The 25,164-nt window shown below is 40.1% G+C and overlaps 1 protein-coding gene across 4 annotated transcripts in view; it reads right to left on the bottom strand.

The window, feature by feature from the left end:
- Window positions 1-1,285: 1,285 nt before the first annotated feature.
- Window positions 1,286-25,164, bottom strand: part of ptk7b (protein tyrosine kinase 7b) — a 100,877-nt gene continuing 76,998 nt past the window's right edge. The window contains exons 7-20 of one of the 4 annotated variants that reach the window (XM_061744965.1): window positions 19,129-19,395; window positions 17,087-17,223; window positions 16,858-16,993; window positions 16,136-16,255; window positions 13,580-13,729; window positions 12,491-12,638; window positions 9,127-9,254; window positions 8,318-8,521; window positions 6,913-7,074; window positions 6,566-6,798; window positions 6,378-6,458; window positions 4,185-4,336; window positions 3,848-4,029; window positions 1,286-3,071 (exon numbers count right to left, since the gene is read on the bottom strand). In XM_061744965.1, coding sequence (XP_061600949.1) covers window positions 2,911-3,071; window positions 3,848-4,029; window positions 4,185-4,336; window positions 6,378-6,458; window positions 6,566-6,798; window positions 6,913-7,074; window positions 8,318-8,521; window positions 9,127-9,254; window positions 12,491-12,638; window positions 13,580-13,729; window positions 16,136-16,255; window positions 16,858-16,993; window positions 17,087-17,223; window positions 19,129-19,395 — 2,261 coding nt within the window. In that variant the 3' untranslated portion in view covers window positions 1,286-2,910. The remainder of the gene's footprint in view (window positions 3,072-3,847; window positions 4,030-4,184; window positions 4,337-6,377; window positions 6,459-6,565; window positions 6,799-6,912; window positions 7,075-8,317; window positions 8,522-9,126; window positions 9,255-12,490; window positions 12,639-13,579; window positions 13,730-16,135; window positions 16,256-16,857; window positions 16,994-17,086; window positions 17,224-19,128; window positions 19,396-25,164) is intronic. The other 3 variants (XM_061744967.1, XM_061744966.1, XM_061744968.1) reach the window with 3 other exon arrangements.

The raw sequence follows: 25,164 nt of genomic DNA, 5'->3' as shown, positions 1-25,164 counted from the left end.
ATAATCCCCAATTATTTTGCAACTGCATTTCCCCAAAGATGAGTATGTCCTGACACGGAGTGCAAAAGGACAATAACATTTTCATAGTGAGTTTTGTCATCACTGATATTGCAACATCTTAAAATATCTTCCAAGAACGAGGCCTCTTGCAGGGAAAAAAAAAAATTAGCCCAAAGGCATTTTAGTAAATGTATCCGTCACTGTTCTAGATATTATAATCCTTTCCATCTCTTCCAATAGGCAGGTTACTACAAATTCCAAGTATTGCATCACTTGAAATGTGTTCCTTACTTAAGATTGGCAAGACATATGCTAAGGAGAACCTTTCAGGGCATGATGACCCCTGAAACGATCTACTTGCACTTCTTTTTTTTTTTTTTTTTTACAGTTTTCTTATCTATCACTACATATTTATAGAATGTCACCACACTGACACATATTTGCACAACTACCACCATGTTTACCTGGATGATGGCGGCTCTGGATACACATAAAACATGCAATTAAAAGAGGGGGGAAAAAAGAAACATTTATCTGATCAGAGAGCCTTTTCAAGAATCCACAATAACACTGCCTCATATGGTAAAAATTCTTTGGGGCTATAAAAGGCTATGTTATTGGATTCAACTGTAAACATAATTCTAATGAGAAAATGTTTGGCAAGCTTTAAGGGTGAAGTTAAACGCAGAGGAAACACCACCCCCTAGCGACGAATAGTGGTACTTCTAGGATTGGCTGCTGAATACAGTACATGAGCAAGTACTTCTACAGAATCATATAAGCAATTTTACAAATGACAGCTTCCAAATTACCAGATGGATATACTTAACCAGACATCACCCCTTTTTATGAAGATACCTTGAGATTTAAATTTTTACTTCCAGTGTTGGTTTTTGACAGGATGAAAACGTGCATGGACTTGCATAGAAATGGATGAATCCAACATTTCAAAACATTTGTTGCATTGAACCAATCATCAAGGATAGTCCAGCTGAAAGAAGTAATATTTTTTTTTCCTGTAAGCTGATATTTCTTAAGATGGCTTCCACTTTCAAATATTAAACATGAAAACATTTTTCTGATGCAACTGCAATATTTAAGCAACCAAATGTTTCGACAGTGAGTTTTAAAATGGTCCCTCTTTGCAACACATGAAGGATGTCTAAAAATGCATTCATTGTAATTCATCAATTATTCCAAGCATTTTTTAAGTAATCTGAAAGGGATTTTCTATTAAATATAATGCCTGACAGACGATCTACAGTATGAATCACAAAACTCTGGGTGAAAACACTGTGGACCTTTATTGACAGCAGCATGTATACTTCTGAATATATGTGATTACTGTGAACATTTGCTGAAGCAGATTTTAAAAAGGTGAGTGCCTAGCATTCTTAAAAAAAACACTGACAAAAAAAATATAAAAAAAACAAGCTCATCAACAAAGGCCATTGTATTTGATTAGATAACGTAAAAAAAGGGAAAACATTTTGATAATCCTTCATTTACCAGGCACTTAAATGAGTATCGGTGACCCGGAGTCACTCTTTTGACCTCTTTTTTACTTAGTGATTACATGTTCAGCTGGCTACCAGACTGAATGCACACTGAAATGGACCGTAAGAACAAATACACAGCATAACTACCTCACAGAAGTACCTTTTTTCTAGTATAAACATAACTTTGAGGAAAATAACAAAAAAAAAGACAGGACCTTCATCATAAATAAACAGGCACCTGTGTGTCCTTCTACACAAAATGTTAAAAAAAGAAGATATTCCTTGAAGTGAAGTTAGTGCATGGCTTCTACATTATGTACACATTGCCTGATACGCTGGTCCACACTGCAACAGAGCACAAAACATCTGGACCAGGAGAGAAACTGTGATTGGACCTCTGAGGATATTACACTGCAGGTCTAAACCTGGCGATAGGCTGAATCCCGTCGAGTTAAGACGGCATAGGATATGTTAATACGATGGCTGATCCCAATGATGGAGAAAAATGCACCTCAAAGTTGTTGCAGAGAATAAAAAGTAGATATAAAAACGTATAAAGTCCAGACAGGCACAGTCTCATTTGTTCATGATAAGCTGCAGCTAGAAAACTTGATCTTGGTCGTTGTTCTTGGAGAGTGGCTGTAACATGGACTAGTGTCCTTGAGTTTCACATCACAAGCGTAACAGAAGACAAACCTTCATGCAGAACCCGTTCCACTTCGTTGATTGTATATAGTAGCAGGAGGAGAGTTTAAGAGGGATGGTGGTGGACGCGTGTCACTACATGGTGTGGGATGGCAGAACAATGAAGCTGACCAAAACTTTAAACTGAAGCAAACCAGTTAAAATTATCTCACATAACACACTAACGGGGGGGATTTGAAAGGCATCCCACATTCCTCTCAATTTTTTTTTTAGACGAAACAAGAGAACCTGCATTTCATCTGCGTTCTCCATTGACCAGAGCAGGGGAGAATACCGTGTCCATCATCCCTACAGAGCAGTTGACCGTTACGATGTGTGAAGGGGTAGAGGCACTGAGGCTGTGAGGCTCGGTGGAACAAGACGTCTCTGAGACAGAGCAGCTGCAGACAGGCGGGGTCACAGGCGGGGTCACGCTGGACCTGCACACACCGTCTGGGAGGGCAGGGTCATCCATGCTGCAGTTAAGGCCAAAGTCCCAGGGCTGCTCACACCAAGCCGCTCACACACTTGTGAGTGTGTCTCCTCTGATACAGCAAAAGAAGTCTAATCCACACTCAAAAATGTTGAAATGCATATATAAAAAAAAGTGTTTTTTTCTTCAACCCTCTTCCCTGAAAAGAGCGAGGCTGATAAATCCATCATTCCTGCCTTTACTCTGGAGGAAGGGGGTTGGTTAGAGTCCCCCTCTCTGCAGCGGGGCATCAGCTCAGACTTTGCTGTCGGAGGGCAGTTCTCCGAGGGCGTGGACGATGTCGGTGAAGGACGGGCGCTCCTTCAGGCCGAGCGCCCAGCAGCGGACCATGAGCTTGTAGATTTTGGTGGGGCATCCGTCCGGAACAGGCAGCTTCAGCTTCCCCGTCTTCAGACCTGCAGGAAAGATGCTCAGTTAAGCAGCTCAGAGACGTATCCATGCACGCAGCGGAATGAAGATTAGGCCTGTGTTGAAAAAAATCGATTTTTTTCTGATTCTAAATCGATTCTCATATTAATTCCTAAAAATCGATTTGTATGTCTAAAGATCGATTTTTTTAAAAATTATTATTATTATTTTTATTACATTTTTTTTTTTCATCATTACATTTTTGCCTGGTGAACTTTAATCCCAGTAGTCCCAGTAGTTTTGAAAACTCCTGAACTAAATGAACTTTTCTTTAGAGAAAATGCTGGACATTTCAGCTTAAATTTCTAAATGTTATATTAGTTCAATGAAGTTCATATTATCTATATTTACTAGAGCTTGTTTGGTTTCTCTGTTATCGGACACGGCTTGTCATGAAATACCTGAAAAATGCCGAGGGCTTCATGGCAAGCTGTGTGTCTGGTGACAGAATAAATCAAACAAGCTAAAATAATTTGTTTGCAATTTCTTTCTTTTTTTGCACTTTAAATGGATATTGAAATGCCTATTTGAGATATTTATTTCTTAGTTATTTCACAATAATTATTGTGAAATTATTATTTCAATAGTTATTTTACAGTCATATAATCCAGGCAACACTAACCCAAATCAATATCGAATTGAATCGAATCAAATGGTGATAATCGATTCTGAATCTTAAGAATCGGAATCGAATCGATTCTTGACATTTGAATCGATACCCAGCTCTACTGAAGATGTGCAGCTGCAGCATCAGATCACTCACCATCCAGGACCTCGTCGTCGCTGAGCTTGCTGTACGGCATTTCCCCGTGACTGAATACTTCCCACATCAACACTCCAAAGGCCCACACGTCAGACTTGGTGGAGAAGTCATCCTCGAACACAGACTCTGTAGGAAGCCAGCGCAACGGGATCCACGCCTGTCTGTAGTGGTAGTACTCACTACTTATATGTACACACAACAGATGAGACAGAGACGTCAAACATTAGTCGGAATCATCTACATAGTGTCCATGTTGTTGTGATTGTGCTCTTTATTAATGATGAGTGTGCAGTTGTTATGTTATGTTGTTATGGCCTCGGTGTGGTTCAGAACAGACCTGTTGTAGACATCCTTGCTGAGGCTGAGTGAAGACACTTTGACCTGTCTCTGACTGTTGATCAGACAGTTTCGAGCCGCCAGGTCTTTGTGAACGAAGCGGTGATTGGACAGGTGCTCCATGCCCCGAGCCACCTGGGCACAGATGGAAACCTGGACACAAACACAACTGTCAAAACAGTAACTGATAAAACAGTTTTAATGCCAGAGGACATTGATGACGTCCTCTATGGGTATTTTAAACGTACCACTTCTTCATCAGACTGTTTTTTTACTTTGTGAACTCAAATTTACAAATACAAATTGTCTTTATTGTCATCGTACCAGTACAACGAAATTGGTAGTACAAACCCTTAAAGTGCAGAATAATTTAACATTAAAGTATAAAAAAAAATAGGCTAGACCTTTAGAACACACACACACACACACACACACGCTTAAGGAGACAAAACAAAAAACATTACATTGCAAAGATCTTTGCATGTCAAATTTAATTCTATATTGCATGTCAAATAATTGTAGTTGGACAAAAGGCTGTACAACAATACAAATACAGGACTGTCTCAGAAAATTAGAATTTGTGATTTTCTGTAATGCAATTACAAAAACAAAAATGTCATACATTCTGGATTCATTAGAAATCAACTGAAATTTTGCAAGCCTTTTATTATTTTAATATTGCTGATCATGGCTTACAGCTTAAGAAAACTCAAATATCCTATCTCAAAAAATTAGAATATTCTGGGAATCTTAATCTTAAACTGTAAGCCATAATCAGCAATATTAGAATAATAAAAGGCTTGCAATATTTCAGTTGATTTGTAATGAATCCAGAATGTAAGACATTTTTGTTTTTTTAATTGCATTACAGAAAATAAAGAACTTTATCACAATATTCTAATTTTCTGAGACAGTCCTGTATATACTCAATAATCACTGAACCCATCCTCAAATTGAAGTGGCCATGTGGTTGCAGGTTACATCTGTGCTTCTTCATCTGGCTGAAAACCAGATCTAAACACAGGTTAGAGGATAGTGCAGGTGTGATGTAATAACGCTATTCCTTCCCTTATCAGAAGCCGAGATCCTGCACTTTACACTGCCCGCAGCCGACAAAGACACTGATCAGACCAATAAACAAATAAATAATAACTTAAGAAGTGATGATAGCGTAACACATAACAGGATACATCAACTTCATTAAGACCCGACCCGATTCAAAAGTGACGTGATGTTAAAAGCTACAACCCAGCTTGCACTAACTGGTTTGAAACCAGTGAGGTCTGAGTTGTGGCCATCATCCTGGGGGGCTCTGAGCCTGGATCCCCATCAGATTCCCCCCAACTGACAGTGCAGAGCACCGATTACTGCAGGCAGGACAATAATAGTACACCAACACAAACACACTGATGTGTCATGGTTGGTGCTCCCTCTCCTCCCTGGTCATCAAGTTCACCTGACCATCCCACCTCACCCGTGTTATCTCAACTGACCGAAGCAGACTGGGCTGAAGTTTGTGTTTAAATAAATTGACAACTATTCCTACGCTCCAAGTTAACAGTTTTCATCAAGTATTGTGGATACATCCAGATCCTACAATACATCCAGAGCTGATTCCTCTTACAAATGCCTCTCTTTTCTGTTCATTTGTTGTCACTTACAACTCTTACTTTATTGTTATTTTTATCAATTATGATCATATTATTATAAGATCATATATTATATATAGTATTATTACATATTATATCTGTTATATATTACTATTGTTAAATTTTTAGATCACCATATATTAAATATATTATTATAGCTATTATATATTATTATTACTACATTATCATATTGTTATGATTATTACATTATTGTCATTATTACAACCATGATTATGACTGTGATGATAACAATAATAATAATAATGAAATTATTAGTATATACATGTTGGTTCTGATTAAGATCATGATTGTGAATATTATCATTATTATTACTACTAAAAAAAAATAAAATAAAAATGAATGTGGATATTGAACAGAAGGAAGGCAGAAAAGATAAAAGGACTATTTAGCCTCACCAATGTCAAAAATACTACCTTCTTAACCAGGGCTGTCTCCAGGGGTTAAATATCACCTCAGGAACTCAGTTTAACGCTCCCTGTGCTGGAAATACAGGGACGGGTCAACCAAAGGATCCCGGGACTTACTTTGGTCTTGGTGCTGAGAGGCTGAGTCTTGACTTTGTCATCTTTGCTTTTGGAAATTCGCAGGAACTGCTTCAGATCTCCCTATCAAGGAAAAACATGAATAAAAAGATGCTTGTATCAGATCTGAGTCAGGTGAGGCAGACATTTCTTTAATTCTTCCATATTGCACTTGTGTTGCGTGTGCTCACCAGGTCGTAGTACTCCAGGATCATGTAGTGCGGCTCTGCCTCCCGACACAGGCCCAGCAGGCGGACCACGTTGGGGTGGCTCAGTTTGGCAAACATTTCAGCTTCGCGGCGGAAGTCCTGTTGGAGCTGTTCATCTCTGGTCTGCAGACTCTTCACCAACACCACCGTCTCCTCTTCCCCCTCCACAATGGCCTTCGCTTTGGACAGCAGCACCTCACCAAACTCCCCTTTACCTGAGCATACATTTACACGTCAGAGTCAACTCCAATCCAGCTCCATACCCACGTCTATCAAAGACATTCACCCTGAATAAACGCATGTACGAGAGCTATGGGACTGCGGTCTACCTAAAGTCGTGATGGTCTGGAGGTTTGAGCGGGGAAAGTGGAGTTTGTCGTTGTTGACGTGGCTGTGGCGTTTCTCGGTAGTAGCGATGGTACTCATGTTGGTCAGCGCCACCTCCTCCTGGATCTCAGCTGTGGTGTGCCCATTCTGTTGAACAGCTCCTCCTGATTTAAAAACAAATACAATGATATAATTATTAAAAATGTCTTGCTTGTGTTGTTCCCTCAGATGTAATTGGCTTTGGATAAAAGTGTCTGCTAAATGACAGTAGTAGTAAATTAAATAAAAATCCCTGCTGCAGACTTTTAAAAAATATGGCAATCTCATACAGAATTTGACTTTAAGAATTCCATAGGTCAATGTAGGGCATAGTGACAATGATAAGACCTGTATTTCCAGTGTATTTTACTGCTGTGTGTCATAATTTCTTGGACTGTATGTAATGTATGTGTGTCTGGAACCTTCTTTTACATCAACCTGCCCCAGGGACTAAAGATGCAAATTAGCCACTGGCTATAATCTAGCATATTTACATGAAAATGTTATTAATATGTACTGTCCCTGGTTCTTTTCCTTTAAAAATAAAATACAAAATACAAATACCTGAGTGCAATGGTTTGTATTGTTTTGTTGTCGTGTTTTTTTTAAGTGGGGTTTTTCCCACCGTTTGTCTGTTTGTTTTGTTAGGTTTTTGGTTTTGTTTTCGTTGTGTTTTGAGGGTATATATTTGGATATCATTTTGGTTCTTTAACGGACCAGCCCCAACTTAGGATAAGAAAGTAATAACATTAAGTGTTTCCTACTTTTTTTTTTTTGATAAGTCCCCTTCATCAAGAAGTAGGGTAGGAATATTATTCAACTATTTAATTATTGTCATTGATAGAACAGATATGGTAGTACTATCTGGTATTTTCAATTAGTGCAGTGAGTAGAATTTTTGGCTAGTATATTTGGCATGATTATTGCACTATGAAATATGTTTTGGTATGTATGGACTTTTTTTTTTTTTTGGAAGTTGAGTTGTGGGGGTTTTGTGTTCTATGTATCTAAGGTATTCCCCTCTTTTTGTGGTTGAAAATATAAAAATGTAAAAATACAAAAAAAAAAAAAAAAAAGTCCCTGCTGCAATGACCACAAAGAGAATAAATACATACCAACAAAACAGTTTAAACATATCAAAGAATGCCTTTGTATTTCACAAAAAATAAACACATTTTTTATGTAATGTAGAGCTTTGTTAATTCCCTTCAGCAGCAGCCAAAGGAATTTTAACCGGTACATGCAATACCCGCAATGAACACAAGAGGGCAGCAAATCTCCTTTATTGGTAGGGATAAAAAACAAAGCTCAAGTTTGCTCCTGCATGTTTCTACATCTGCTGTTCATTAAACTGAAGCACACTGGTACCGTTAAGACACTCCATCTCCGGCTCCTCTCCATCCTGGCCCTTCTGCAATCTTTTGGCGTTGCGTCTCTTTTTGCAGTAGAACATGAGTCCCAGCACGATGATGATGTACGCGACCGCCGCCCCCACCGACAGGCCGATGGTTTGGATCATCTTGTAAGGAGCCCTGTCTTCATCTTCATCAGGGAAGTGTATTGGTTTGTCTGCTGGGCACAAGCAGGGGGGGGGGGTTAAGTATACAGACATCAGATTCTTATGAGGTGCAATCTTAAAACACAGCAATATTTAACATTTTGTTTTCTGATTAGTTTTTAAAAAGTATGACGGGGACTTCTGGTGTGATTCAACACACGCAACTATTACAAAGCTGCTAATGTTTCCTACAAGTTAAAGTCTGTCTTTGTTGGGCATCACTGTCACACAAACCTTAATAAGCTACGACAAAGATCCCAAATTTCATTTTCTCCCTCTCTGAGCTGAACTGGAAAATTATTCTGCTACTTTGGGAGTAAAGAAGCAAATATAGTACGCTGGCGCACGCATGTGACTGTAATTTGAGCTTTTGTCGGCACACAAGAAGCCTCAGAGCGTGAAGCCTTATTAGATCTCCTGTCCGCTCAACCCCATCATCCCGGTGACAGCTGTGGCGTCAGAGACATGTGGAATCATTACTCTGTCTGGATCAGGAGCCCAGGTTTGATTAATGCCTTCACACTGCTCTTGTGATCGTGGCTTATGCTCGCCGTCTGCGCCGTCGTGCCTGATAAAGACGACCTCTGTAAATGTGTTTGCTCAAGTGTGTTAAACTCACCCACTACATACAGCTGCGCCACGCGGTCCTTGATGCTGCAGCTGTTCCCCGCCACACAGGTGTACCTGCCCGTGTCGTCCGTGGTGACGTCGGAGATGATCAGGGAGCCGTTCGCCATCTTCTGGAACCTGGAGGCACAAAGAGCAGGACAGATGTCCTCTGAATTACAAAGACCATATATATTATTACTATCATCCGTACATACTGTAAAGGACCATATTGAGTCAAAGTTTGCTTAGTTGATATTAGGAATGGGCGATATTTTACCGTTCACGATATACCGTCGAAAAAATTCCCCACGGTAAGATTTTGTCATCTAGCGGTAAAAACGATAAATTCCCGTTGATGATGTTTTTGTGTAACAAACATGGCGGAAGGCGGATCTGAGAGCGAGGAGCTCGTCGTTAAACGAAGCTCCAGCTCCATTATCTGGAACTGGTTTGGATTTAAAAAGAGAGACGAGGAGCAAACATCTATTATATGCAGTCTGCAAAAAACAGAAGGAAATGGTTGTTACATCTTGATATAACGTTTGACTATTACGAAAAAAAAATTGCAATAGTATCTAATTTGTGGCATGTTCCAACCACAGGTTAATTTGCACATTTTATTTATATTAGAAGAGGTCATCACGGATTGGATTTTATTTTCAGTGAACTTTTATTTATTTGTCCTGTTTCTTTATTTATCAAGTTGTATTTTTTTCTACTTTGTGATTTTATAAGCTAAGAAAACTTGTTTTGGGGGGCTCCAAAGACTGAATGTGGTGATAGATTTATAGTTAAAAAGGTGGAGTTGAATTGGTATTTTTTTTTTTTTTTTTTTTTTTTTTTTTTTTTTTAAATCGTCATTTTTATCATTGTCGGGATAAATGCCAGAAATTATCGTGACACATTTTTTAGTCCACACCGCCCATCCCTAGTTGATATATTTTTTCCTTTATGACAATATGGGATTTGTTATGAGTATAATGTCGGCTGGTAATTCTTTGGATGCGTCTTAAAATTGTGATTTATTTCGTATATTGTATTTTGTATGCATTTAATATGATTTGTGTGTAAATTGACCGGAAATCTGCCCGCATTATTAAAAAGGTCCGGTGGGCTTTGATGATCAGTTTGGCTTTCATGGCAGCCGGCGTACACCTTAAAACTTCCCTGGGCCTTTCATATAAGATTGAGTCTTCTTTGTAATCTGTGGCTCTGTCCCGGTCAGTCCATACATTCTTTTATAATATTGATGGTGACGAACGGACAATCACCTTCTATTCATATGAGAAGAAAGGAGTTCCTTTGTTTGCATTCTTTGGAGGTACGATGTTTGTTTGTTTTCTTGTCGTTTAGATATAGTTGTGTATGTTTTTAGCATCGTATAATTTAATTAGGATCTGTTTCATTCATGAGTTGTTTGTACGCGCAGTGGAAATTAGTTTTATGAATTGTTTGTATCCCTTTTTTTATATATAGTTTTCACGGTGTCGTAAGGACTTATGAAAGAAAGTCATGATTCTGGATGGGACCTGAATAAAGAAACCTTACGCATCAGTCGAGACTCTCTATTGTCTTCAATCCAAGGTCTGCTACACATACATACATACATACATATTCTATATATAAGTGTATATGTTATATTATACATGACTTTTTTTTAATTTCTTTTCTATTCATATAATTCTATTTACTGCTATTTATCTATCTTTTATATGGGTGTTGGTTTATTGGGTGTTTTATTTCTCCTTTCTTGGTTCTTGTATATGACAGTGCTGAGTGAGTGAGATGGAGATGTTAATTTTCCCGAGGGAACCTCCCAAAGGGATTAATAAAGTCATCTGAATCTGAAAAGACATCAGAAAGAGAAACCAGCTATCGTCTCTTACACCTGAAGACACTGAATTTCTTGTCATTTGAACTGTAGATGTCCAACTGTCTGCTGCATTCGTTCCACCACATCTGCACAAGCTGGCATGTGAAACTAAAATGCAGCAATTATAGAAGACTATTATTTAATTCATTCATTAAATCAGAAGGCAGACTGATTCTTGTCTGTTAGAACGGACACAATGAAAGACGACGCTTCACCTGTTAACATTTCGCGGTTCCAAAAACAGTTCAGGCAGCTGGAAATCAAGACATGAACACTCAGTCTGTCCCGTCAGCGGGGATGAACGAACCCGCTCACAACGAGGCCTGATGTCAGTTCAGGCCACACCAGCTATTTGATTATACCACTGGCGATAGTAGTAACACCCACTTGTACATCTGAAGTTCACACTAATGCTTTGACGGTAATTGCAAGAAGGCCACATGTACAGAATGACCCTTAATCTTAAACTAAATCTCTTATTTCTTTTCTTTTTTTAAATGTCTGGTCCCAGTGAACCCTTGAACTTGCATTAATAAAAACATCTAGAAAGATGTCCTGAACTGATCTTTCAGCTGAATGTGTGCTGCCAGAAACATGCATGAAAGTGCAGTCAAGTATAATCATCAACCCTGAGATTTTTTTTATAAGCTCTTCATCCATTAAAAGTGTTATCACACTTATGGAGACCATGTTTGCAGACTGAAGGAAGAACCAAACAAAAACGCCAAAATCAGCTGCCATCTGAGCCAGAAGTCTTCATCAACTTTATTTAATGCAAAAACGATTTGTAAGACTGGCAACTTTTTCTAACTCTACGGAAGCCTCTACTCCTTTGTTCAGAAAACTCAAAATCCTTTCAGTATATGACATAAATATTCATCAGATATGTGTGTTTTTATACAAACATATGTTTTTGCCTTTTTCTCTACCACTATTGTTTAGTAATTTAATATAATTCTCAAATACATTCATATAATACTAGACAGATTAATCATCTTCATCTTCCTTTTTATAAAACTAAACACGGCCAGTTTTCCCACCAGATATTGTGGTAACAGATATGGAACTCCAAATCTCACATTATCAAAAGCTCTGCTTCTCTAGAAATGTTTAAAAGAAATATATCATCTCCTTTAATTCACATTTAAAAAATTTGTATTCGTAAAAAATTCGTGAAAGTTTTTTGTTTATTTTTTGTGTGTTGTTGATCTGTAACTATGTAGTCTAACCTTCTTTGTTTTTTGTTTATAGTCTTCGTCTTGTTGTGTTTTTGTTTTTGATTTTTTGTAAATACCTCTCCTGTCACATTTGTTTTACTATTTTGATTGCAAGTGTTACTTTTATTGTGTGCAAACTAATAAAATAAATAAAATAAAGTGGAGAGAATGATTTGAATCTTTGGACAACAAAGATTGAAGATGAATGTTATCAAGAAAATTTAATTCTGACCACGAGATCACAAGCTGTTGGCTAACCAATCGGAATCAAGTGCTGAATTTACCTGGGGCTCTTACTGATGTCCAGCGTCTTGTCTTTGACCATCCAGTGGATGTGAGGCTCGGGGTCCCCGCTGGCCTGGCAGTGCAGGATGGCTGTGTGCCCCTGATACACCGTTGTGTTGTCCGGCTCCACCTTAAAACGAATGTACACTGCACGTGCACAGACACACATGGACACACAAGGGTCAATGAAGTGACGCCTATACTTTCTGAAAAACAGATTTTTTTTTTTCAATTAAAAAAAGGTTTAAATGGATAAAAAACATACCACATGTCCCGAATATGGACTCACTTGAATTTTACAAAAAATACTAGTTATCTGGGATTTTGTTGTTGTTTTAAGCGTCAAAATGTCATGTGGTGCGACCGTCCGTCCAGGACTCTTGTTTTGAAAACTTATTTGAAATCACTCTAAATGTTTTTAAATCAATCTTCTGCCCTATCTGGCATGATTTCCGAAGAGTCTTGTAGTGTGTAAGATTGCAACACATTTGTATTTATATTTCCATCTTAATATACAAACAAATTTTGACTGATGATGTCCATTTTATGAAATATTATGTGGCGCGAACATTAAAAAAAAACAACAATTTTTGTATAATACTGAAAACTTGTACAAAAAAAAGATGTCAAGAGGTTAAGGAAATTAATTTATTTTAATATTAATCATGGTTGCACCACATGACCTTTTTTAAGGCTAGTGCCAATTCATCTTGACAATTATACTATACTATATGCATTTATGTGTACACAACATTCTTAATGTTTGAACTACTGCAATATATATTCTTTTTTTTATTATTCTAAAATTGACCTGTTGAAAATCCTTATTCGTCACTGACCCATAAGCGAGCAGCAGCTCATTAATGCAGACCAAAATCAATAACGGTGGCTTCATTACAGACCGAGGAATTGTGGTATCTGGTTAACATTTCATTAGAGGGCTTCAGAAGACCAGCAAGCTTGAAGCTTGTGACAATTATCTCCGATCTTCTCCATGACACCACTGGTACTCCCCATGTGGGGTTGTAGAGTCATTTGGGGGCATGACACCGTATATTCACCCCCCCCTGCATGAGTGAGCAGCGTACCGGCCACGGTGAGCGTCACCAGGGCTGTGATCTCCCCCTGCAGGCTGTTGGAAGCCAGGCAGGTGTAGTTGCCGGCGTCGCTGCGGGTGACTTTGGTGAAGTGCAGCTGGCCGTTCCTCTGCTCCACGTGAGGCGGCAGCTCTCCTCCATCTGCAGGGGGGCAAACGGGGGCAAGAGGGTGTTAGGACGACCCAGCTGGATGTGCATGTGGAATTCTTTTTATTGAATGTTCCTTGGATGCATTACAACAGTGGATGTCAGGGCACAGGAAATTCATTTCAACACTTAAAAACACTTAAAGGGGACCTATTATGGCATTTAATACCTATTTTAAACAGGCCTTGAATATCTTAAAAACAAGCTTTTGATTGATTGATTTTGCTAAATAAATTCAGCCTCTGAGCCATGTCTTTATCCTCCCATTCTCTAACCTCATTCTCATTTTTGATGACTAAGCTGACCAATCGAGCACATGATGAGCATTTTAGAGAGGAGCTTAAAAACAGACACCAAGGAGTGTTTGGTTTCAATTTAATTTGAAGGAAAATTTGATTATTTTTAGCTCTCCCATTCCTGCTATCTGTAAAAACCAGTCAGAGTAAGTTTTGACTCCTATCCTAGTCGTTTCTTGCAGCAGCTGTCGTCGCACCATCTCGAGCAGAACTAGTTTGGTTCCTCTGGATTTGGCTTACCAACCTCTAGATGCCATTGGACGGACATACAACCAATCAGAAAAGCAAACAAAAGCATGTGATGTAGGCTAGGGATGTACCGGTCTGATATTAGAACTGTGTATTGGTCCCAATATTAACAAAATATTTGGATCAGTAATTAGAAAATGTAACAGATCGATTAACCATTCTGTTCACTTTACATTTATTGCTTCAGTTTCAGCTAAATTTTAATAATTTTTTTAAAAATTCAATTTAAATTTTATTTTATTTAGAATCTGTATGCTGGTGCACCTTATTTTTTGACAAATAACAGTTCATTACATTAAAGGGGACCTATTATGGCATCTAATACCTATTTTAAACAGGCCTTGAATGTCTTAAAAACAAGCTTTTGATTGTTTTTGCTAAATAAATTAGAAATTCAGCCTCTGATCCATGTCTTTATCTTCCCAGTCTCTAACCTCATTATCTATGTGGGATTCTGAGTGGGCGGGGCTATGATAATGAGGCTCTGTGCTGATTGGCTGCCTGAATGACGCGATACACCGCTACAAAAAAATGGCGGAAGCTCCGGCCGGCGGAGTTAGTTGTGGGCGTGGTTTCATGCATTGGAGGCCAACCGATGTAAATCGCTCCCGTCGTTACGTAACAACGGGAGCAGAATCTGAGGCCCTGTTTACACGGAGCAAAAACGGAGGCGTTTTCATGCGTTTTGGCCGTTAGTTTACACGATAACGGAGCTCAAAGTCACCAAAAACGATAATTTCTGAAAACTCCGGCCAAAGTGGAGATTTTCAAAAACTCCGTTTTCACGTTTGCGTCTAAACAGAGGAAAACGGAGATTTAGGCTTCAGAACGTCACATTATGCAACAGAAATGTCACCAGCGTCATGTGTTTACAATTTGTTTGGCCACCGTCAATATTTTCTTGTATTTTACCTGTTTTATATTCTAAAGTCACACTTAAAAGTAACTCCACTTCTCTGTCACTCCAAACGAAAGACTCTCGTTCCATCTTGGAAGTCAAGCCTGAATTATGGTCCCGCGTTAAATCGACGCAGAGCCTACGGCGTAGGGTACGCAGCAATGCGCGCCGTACGGTGTGCGTCGCCGCGTACCCTACGCCGTAGGCTCTGCGTTGGTGTAACGCGGAACCATAATTCAGCCTTAACTGGAAGTTACACGTGTCATTTGTTGATGTTTTTTCCAGGATTCTGATTGGCTGGCATGACGTTAACAGCGTAATTATGCGGATTTGTGTAAACGAAGAGATTTTGAAAACGATCTCGTGTAAACAAGGATATTTTTCAAAACGTAGAGGGGGAAATATCCGTTTTTGTAAATACCCGGCTATGTGTTAACGGGGCCCTCAATGGCTCAAAGAAGCCACATCACACTGGATGGATCATCCGGGCGGCTGTACAGACACTACAGAATTTGGTTCCTTTCCTCCTCCTCTGAGTTGGCAGACTGAGGGGAGACCACTTTATATATGTTAAAGCAAGAAAAAAAAACGTGTTTTTCATAATAGGTCCCCTTTAAAACACTTAGCACTTAAAAAGTAAATGAATAAATACATTTGTAAATATCAAAAGTAAAAACAATGCCAAGATCCTACAGAATCAAATCTGCACACATGGAATTCAAGTGCTTAATGCAGATGAAGTTGGGAAGCATCTTTGATGAATATTCCTCACAATCACGTAGACAACTACTGAACAGGTTTCAACAGGTTCTTGTCGAAACAGACTTTGTCATCATAATGCTGTTAAAGAAGTAGACGCCGCCACTGCTTTTAAGGTGTTATATCGTTACACAGCCTTTCCCCCCTCATCTGATCTGCAGCTCCTGGGAGTGAAGGTCAAGCCGCTGCCGTTCATACCTGCTTTGGTCCAGCGGATTGTGGGGCTCTCTCGGCCCTTAGCGGAGCACTGGATCGTGATCTCTTTATCCAGCTCCAGGCACTGCGAAGGCTGGGGGGTTGGCGTGAATTTCAGCCTCTCTGAAACAAGTCAAAATACCACACACACACACACACACACACCACACATGCGGTTAACACAGGGAGCAGGGGGCATGGGTGCTAGTAGTCAAAGCTTCCTTTGTGAAACTGGCCTTGCAGATGAAATGACACTAAGCTGATGCAAATCATGTTCACACGTGTAAGGAGAAATGCGGTTACACACAAACACATAGATCTGATGAAGACGGGCCCATCAGAGGCTGAAATCACACACACAAACACGCACAAAGACTGGCTAGACAACATTATGTCAGCCTGTTTATCGCAGATTCATCCTTCAGGCAGGACTCTACCTTTGAGATAACGTGTCAAAAATGGAGGTTGGAATAAAACTGTCATGCATGAGTCATATTTTACACCTCCGTGGGTGTCCTGCTGGACGCCCACTCACACAACACACTCCTATATTTAAGGAAACACGCACACACACGGGCCCTGAGGCCTGACCGCATTTCTTTATTTTCCCTCAGCTCTGTATTAGTCATTACGTCGGGAGACTCCAGATCATCTTTCAGCTTCAGACGGGAGCGGTGTAACGGAGGTGTCATCTCTGACACGTGTAGAGCAACAGAGCAGCTTACCGAGCACGGTAACTCTTGCGTGGCCAAACAGCTTCCCGCCCTCAGTCTTGGTTTCACAGCTGTACATGTGAGCGTCGTACACCTCCACGTTGTTGATCTTCAGGGTGCCGTTGGGGAACATCTTAAAACGGGAGTCCTGGTGGGAATGGTTTAAAGGTTTATCGCTTGAACTTTGACACGTTTAGCAGATGAAGCCGTTGACGGTGCAACGGCGATGGTGAAAACGCACCTCGGCTTTGATCATGTTGGTGTTGCGGAGCCACGTGACCTCCGGCTGAGGGTTAGCCTGAGCGTGGCAGTGGAGGTAACCGGGTTTACCCTCTTCTAAGTTGCTGTCCTGAGGCTTTCTCACCCACACCGGGGCAGCTGTAGACACACACAAATACAGGCATTTTACACTTATCAGGCATATTGTTTGATATGTACCGTATTTTCCGCACTATAAGGCACTTAAGATCCTTACATTTTCTCAAAAACCGGCAGTGTGCAGAGGTGGGTAGAGGAGCCAAAAATTGTACTCAAGTAAAAGTACTTTTACTTCAGAATAATATGACTTAAGTAGAAGTAAAAAGTAGTCATCCAAATAATTACTTGAGTAAAAGTAAAAAAGTACTTGGTGAAAAAACTACTCAAGTACTGAGTAACTGTTGAGTAACGTCTGATTTATTTTTTTAACACAACCATTCAAACAGACAAAAGTACAAAATAATCATCTTCAGGCAAATTCAATCAATAAAATAGTAAAATAAATTAAAATGAATAAAAAATAAAATAGCTTGAATTAAAATAATCTTAAAGTAAATTCAAGTACTTTAATACATAATAAAATAACAGAATAAAAAAATTAATTAAGCACAAGTAGCACAAAATTTCGAGCCTTCTTTTTTAACCAGGCAGAACTAGAACAACATGAACTCATAGAAACTCTGTGTGTGTTTGAGTCTGTGTATATGTGACAAAACATGCAAAAACAAACATTTTCCCTAAAGAATCACCCAGTGATGTCATGAGATTGACGCGTACGCGGGTAAAAGGGATAAAAGAAAAGTAACAAGCTCAATGTAGCCTAATGTAGCGGAGTAAGTAACAGTTTTTTCCTTCACAAATCTACTCAAGTAAAAGTAAAAAGTATAGTGATTCAAAACTACTCCTAAAAGTACAACATTTCCCAAAACTTACTCAAGTAAATGTAACAGAGTAAATGTAACTAATTACTACCCACCTCTGGCAGTGCGCCATATAATCCGCGGCGCCTTATGTCTGAATTTTGTTGTGCTTACTGACCTCAAACCAATATTATGAGATACGCTGCACTCAAAAATAGTTTTAGTGTGACTTTGGTAGCGACGAAGCCGCTCAGCTTGACCGATGGTCGGACCGTTCAGCTGACAGTCGGCCCTTGGTTGGATACGGGTTGCAACGTCAGACAACGGTAGATAACTATGTAGTGCTGGCCAGCAACCATCATCCAACATCTGGTCAATGTCACCTTACTATTATTATACGTCAAGCCAACGTTAGGTATTTAGCATAAACCCAAGTTTCAAATCTACATCATAATCCAGTTATAATCAAATGTTAGAATACAACATTGTTTCAACCTCACACTAACTTCACGTGTCCGCTATCCCTGGCAACAATGAACCAATCAGAGAACAGGACGGAGTACGACGCTTACCTCCGCCACTTTTTATTTGTGGATTTGTAGAATACCAATGATTTAAAATGTGAGTGTATTTTTCTGTATTAGTTACAACTGAACGATATTCTGAGTTATTGTGAATGAGTTGAATAACGTTTGACTTACCAGACTTTTGTTTCGCTTTATATACATTTTATCATGCGCCTTAAAACCCAGTACACCTTATGTATGGAAATAGACCCGTTCATCCTTATAATGCGAAGTGCCTTACGGTCCATAGAATACGGTACAATTATGAGGGTGGAAAATGGAAAAAACCACCAGAGTAAAGCCAAAGCATCACAAAACAACAAAAGCACTAAATAAGTCTTGTATTAATAGATGTGTCACTTGTTTATTCAACTAGACTGAAGTGCTGCATAAATTCAGTCCATTTTCTGTTTAAAACAAAGATGCATGTTCTCAGACGAAAAGCTGAAACACTTAAATCTTTCTTTTCCCATTTTTCAGCTTTATTGCCAATTTTTTGTGTCCCCCATGTACACACCATTAGGCCCATTTAATACGTAAAAAAAAAAGAAAATAATAATAAGTAGTGCATTTTCATATGAGATGAGCGTAAAACTTACTGGCTATGGTGAACGTGAAGTCCTGTGTTCTCCGTCCAGCCTTGTTCTGGGCCACGCACGTGTACGTGCCCGAGTCCCCGCCCTCTGTGGGACTGAAGACCAGATCCAGGCCGTCCTGGTGCACCCTGCCCTCCGTGGGGACCTGCGTACCTTCTCTCTCCCACCACACGTCGGGGCTGGGCTTCCCCCGCGGGGGTTTACAGGTCACGCGCTGCAGGGTGTCGGCGGAGAACACCTTCGACATCTTGGGCACCATGTCTTCTATTTCTGTGGTAAGAGGGGCGAGACGGGAAAAAATGAATAAATAGTGCCAAGTAAACACTTTTAATGCTGAAACTGATTCATGTTTTCTTTTTTTCCTCTCTCTCTTTTTAGCACCAGTCATTTTTTTTTCTTTGAATCAAAACACAATACGACTATCTGTGTTTGACGGCAGCTATTTTGTGTTATTTTATAACTTTGTTGTAGGGCTCTGCGTTTAACCGATTTTAAATCTAAGTCGGATTTATTAATCACAATCGATGGTAAAAAAAAGGAAAATCGGTAGTTTTACCAAAAAAATCGAAAATTGGGTTTTCAGAGAAAAAAAACAAAAAAAACAGGATTTTATTTTTGTCCAAAATCGCCCAGCCCTACTTTGTTGTAGTTTTTTTTTTTTTATTACGTTTATTGGAAAGTGTTTTTTTTTTTGTTTTTTTTTATAAATTGCGTAATTAGTTTTTTTTTTATTATTACATTAATTGAAATTAGATTTCTTAGGAAAAAGGGACAGATAAAATAAGCTTAATCTTCTTTCTGTTCCCTTTCACTCAAGCAAAGAGATTTGTTGTAATTATATTGAAATGTTTTGTTTTTCTTTTTAATGAATTAAATAAAGAATTAATAAATAAATAAATGTTCAAAGCCAATGAAGAACTTTGACTTTGGCTCAGAGCAGACATCATTCAGACTCATCGTTAACAGATTTCTAGCCCCGTTAGGATCAGTCGCTTGACTGGAGGAAAAAGCAGCAGGACTTAGAGAACAAAGTGCACAGTAGGCAAACTGTGAATACGAGTTATTCTTCGTGTGGGAATTAAGTCACGACTGTACAAGGTGGTCATAGCAAAACTGGCGGTGCCACAAAAAAGTGGAACAGGATCAGTGTTACAAAGGCTCACAAGACCTTCCACCGCGAGCCTTAATGCCCCGCGTCCCAAATGGAAGTATTTAATACTTCATTGGCCAACAGCGCTCTGAAAAGTGGTCAGAGGCTCCGACTTTGTACAAGTCCAAACCTAAATCTATTAATGGACAAGAAAGCATATTTCTCAGCAGATGAAAGGAAAGCCGAGCGGCAGGAGGGAGGAGTGCAGGGAAATGAGTGAGGTGGAGCTCTGATAGACCGGTTAAACTCGTCCTTAAATACTGAATTCTACCGTGACACAATCCCCTGTAATGCCTGCAGGGATTACCATCAGATTAAGTGAATTAAGGTATTTAAATAGAGCTGTGGTTCACTGGGTCAAAACTGCAGATATGGCTGTACCTCATCAGTCCCAACCCCTTGGGGAAAACGGACCATCACGGTTTGGGACATTGAGATGCATAGAAAAGTCAAGCTTAAGCTTATTAAAAAAAAATCATTGCCTTGCATGCAATTTCATTCAAAAATGCTGCCAGATTAGTAACCTAAGAAGATACTACAGCTTACTAAACACTAAAGCCATTAGAAACACGGAGTTATTCTTTAAAAACCCAGTTTCTGGAAAAAAAAAGAGCTCAATTGCTGAAGTAAAAGAAGTCTGACATGTCTCGACTTGCTGTTTGATTACTTTCATCGCAGCTATCAGAATTTAACCTTCATGCAGAAGCAGACATTTAGAGACGGTGTCATGTTTTAGGTGCAATTACCATGTTTTAAACCACCTATCCACTTAAAAACATCGTTTCTTCCGGGCATAGCCGGGTTTCATGACACTCAACTTGTCACAGCCTCATAATTACGCTGCTTGTGAGTCTGTTTCCAGGAAAATGCCATTTCTAGTGCTGTTCCCTTCAGAACAAGCTTGCTGGGCTCAACGGGTCCAGAAAACAGCTGTTCAGATGGAGGAGACAACATGTAGAGGAGGCGGCAGAACGATCAGGTACAGAGCAGTGCACACGGCTGCGATGGATGTCAATAAAGGATTAGGGGTGGGCAAAAATATCGATATGGCAATATATCGCGATACTTTTCCAGCCGATTCAATATCGATATACAAAATTTGAATATCGATTTTTTTTTTTTTTTTTTTTTTTTATCCCCGATCTTTTTCCCATTATATCACCCAGTGCTCCTACCTAAGTGACAGTCCTGGGCATTGCCACTCTCTACCAACCCTGGGAGGGCCCTGCACTGAGCTCAGGTTTTATTTCACATTTTATTTCATTTTATAATTTATTTTTTATATAACACAATTGCCTGTCCTTAAAAAATGAAAAATAATGGACAGAGGTTTATTTATTTATGGATTTATATCTATACTGACTGATTACTGTGCCTGTCCTTGGTTTTAGTACCCATCTTTCTTGTGTTTATTATCATTTGCCACATAATTAAAGCAACCTCATACTAAATTTAATGTTAATTTCATATGATGTAAATAATATGAAAAACATATACAAATATGTTGTAACTTTAGCTTGTATAGTTATAATAAAACATTGTTTTGACTCAGTTTGTCCCATGAATTGTCACTATAATCTGATGAATGTGCAACTCGGATTTTAAGATCCATCACTATCATCTGATGTACATATACACAACTTGGATTTTAAGATGTGTAATGCATTTTTTTATTTTTCGGTGAACTATGTAGAATATAATAATCGGGATATCGCATAATCGGGATATCGCAATGTGTATCGTATCATGGCTCAAGTATCGTGATGCGTATCGTTTCGTGAGGTCCTTCCCAATACCCACCCCTATAAAGGATCGATGGAGCGCTTTGGCTCAGAGTGAAAGGGCCAGAATAAGGATGGAGGATGGACGGGTAAACAGGTGTCCCACATGCCCATCGCATTCTGAGATCACAGAATGATGCCTCTCCCAGCCATTCAAGAGTGGATGTGTTATTTCGGTTATATATAAATCAGATCTGTGGTCTACGTCCTGAATCGCTTCAAGCTATGAAAGTCCGTTGGGAGAGGGATATAGGTGAAGAATTGGCTGGAGAGGTTTGGTATGAGATGTTGCGTCAGGTACACAAATCCTCCATATGTGCAAGACATGCTTTCATCCAATGCAAACTTTTACATCGCATCCAGTACACCAAAGAAAGGTTGTCTAAAATATACGATACTGTATCGCCTGACTGTGATAGATGCCGACAAACTCCAGCAGACCTCATGCATACCTTTTAGCTTTGCCCCTCATTAAACAACTTTTAGAGATTTTCCACTCCCTATCAAAGATAGTGGGGCAGAGAGTGGAACCTACTTCTTTAGGAGCCTTGTTTGGGGTTTTCCCCCCATTGCCCTCTCTTTCCAAATCGGAGAGGGATTGTGAGGAACCAGAGCGGCCTCCCCACGTACAAGGGGACAAGGCAAAACTGGACCTGGGTGATGAGGTGTAAAAAAAACCTTGCAGAGCGTAGAATGCCAAAAAATAAGGCTTTTTATTGTGTGCAGAAAAAAAGCACAAAGACATAAAGGTGGAGGCAAAACAGTAGTCTTAAAAATGGCACAATGAGGATAGCCTCTCCACAAGCTTCCTCCATTCAGCAGCCTCCCTTTCCCGGTATGCAGCTGCTGTTTATAAACCCTGGTTGGGAGGAGAGGTTGATTGGACACAGGTGGGCTCCAATTAGCAGAACCAGGCACACCTGTGTGCTGCTCCCCCGCAGACCACGCCCAATCCTCCACACACATTAAAAACAAGTCAGGTGAGAAGGGGAGGGGTTGCTCACTTTCTCACACTTCCCTCCCCCTCTGGAGTCTCGCCAACCCCGTTGCGAGACAGAAAATCAGCCATTTCCTCCGGTTGCCGGCTGCTTCCTCCCAGTCGCCGAGGACGCTTCCTCCCGGTATCCGAGGACGCTTCCTCCCGGTATCCGAGGACGCCTCCTCCCGGTATCCGAGGACGCCTCCTCCCGGTATCCGAGGACGCCTCCTCCCGGTATCCGAGGACGCCTCCTCCCGGTATCCGAGGACGCCTCCTCCCGGTATCCGAGGACGTCTCCTCCCGGTATCCGAGGACGTCTCCTCCCGGTATCCGAGGACGCCTCCTCCCGGTATCCGAGGACGCATCCTCCCGGTATCCGAGGACGCATCCTCCCGGTATCCGAGGACGCATCCTGCCGGTTACAGACCTCCTCCTGGTCACCGGGTCTCCCAGACTCCTGCTGGTCACCGGGTCTCCCAGACTCCTGCTGGTCACCGGGTCTCCCAGACTCCTGCTGGTCACCGGGTCTCCCCGACTCCGCCAAACCCACGGCGTCGCTTCCCACCTCTTCTCTCCAGTTTTCAGGTGGCGCCAAAGATCCCACCACTGCCACCAAATGTGAGGAACCAGAGCGGCCTCCCCACGTACAAGGGGACAAGGCAAAACTGGACCTGGGTGATGAGGTGTAAAAAAAACCTTGCAGAGCGTAGAATGCCAAAAAATAAGGCTTTTAAGTGTAAAAATAACACGTACAGGCAGAGGGCAAAATCAGTATTGCAAAAAAGAAGGCACAATGGGGCATAGCCTCTCAGCAAGCTTCCTCCATTCAGCAGACCTTCTTCTGGTATCCAGCCGCTGTTTTTAAACCCTGGTAGGGTGGAGAGGTTGATTGGACACAGGTGGGCTCCAATTAGCAGAACCAGGCACACCTGTGTGCTGCTCCCCCGCAGACCACGCCCAATCCTCCACACACATTAAAAACAAGTCAGGTGAGAAGGGGAGGGGTTGCTCACTTTCTCACAGGGATGTTTTGGCTTTTGTTACATTATTGGCTAGGAGGTTGATAGTGATAAATTGGAAGAGTCTCTCCCCCCCCTCCTACACCCACTGGATAAGGGATATTTTATATAGTCTTAGGGCTGGGCGATATATCGAGATTTTAATATATATCGATATATTTTCAAACACGATATGGTACGAGACAATATCGTTTATATCGATTTAAAAAAAAAAAAAGTTACATTTTTTTTTTAATGATTTTGATATAGCTTATTTTGTGACAAATTGACTTGAATGTTTTATTTGAGATTTGCACAAATGTTTTGTTATTTGCACAACTGTCAACCTCAGTGGAAAAGTCTGCCTGTTACTGTCTACATTGTATTAATTGCACAGTGTATTTTAATTTAATTGTTATGCAGGAAAGGGATATTTGTTTTATTTTATTCAAGAAGCATTTTTATTCTATATATGCAGGCAGTTTATTTTTATTTCATTTGTTTTATACATTTTGATATTGTGCAGACCTCTGTTAATAAAGGTACCTGTGTGACATTTGGCACGAGGCTTTGTATTAAAACTGACTGTTTTTTTAAGGGTTTGCCTCAGAAAAAAATGAAGCTAACAGAGATGCTATGCTATAATGCTTTGGGGGAAACCCCAATTAAGGCACAGAAAAATATCGAGATATATCGAGTATCGCCATTTAGCTAGAAAATATCGAGATATGACTTTTGGTCCATATCGCCCAGCCCTATATAGTCTTAAACTGGAGAAGATCAGATTCTCCCTTAATGGCTCTGTAGACAAATTTTGGAGGGCCTGGGGTCCATTCTTCACCTTTGTACGAAGTCTGCATCCTACTCTAGTGGCGGACGGGTGAGGTCCGGTGGAATGGTGGCTTTATAAACTTGTGCTAGGGGTGGGGCGCTGCGGCACGGGTCACGGTAAATCTTATATGTAATACTTCTGCACTGATGTTTTATGTTTGTTTGATGTTTGCTTTTGTATTTCTTATTACTATTATTTTTTAATTTGGCATACAGTATGTCCTATATGTTATGTTTTTGTTTTGGTCTCTGATGTTGTTCTTTTGGTTTTGTTTTTTATTTTTGTGGTGAAAAAAAAGA

The sequence above is a fragment of the Cololabis saira genome, chromosome 17, assembly GCF_033807715.1.
Source record: "Cololabis saira isolate AMF1-May2022 chromosome 17, fColSai1.1, whole genome shotgun sequence".
NCBI lineage: Eukaryota > Metazoa > Chordata > Actinopteri > Beloniformes > Belonidae > Cololabis > Cololabis saira.
This window is presented reverse-complemented; position numbering and strand designations above follow the sequence as displayed.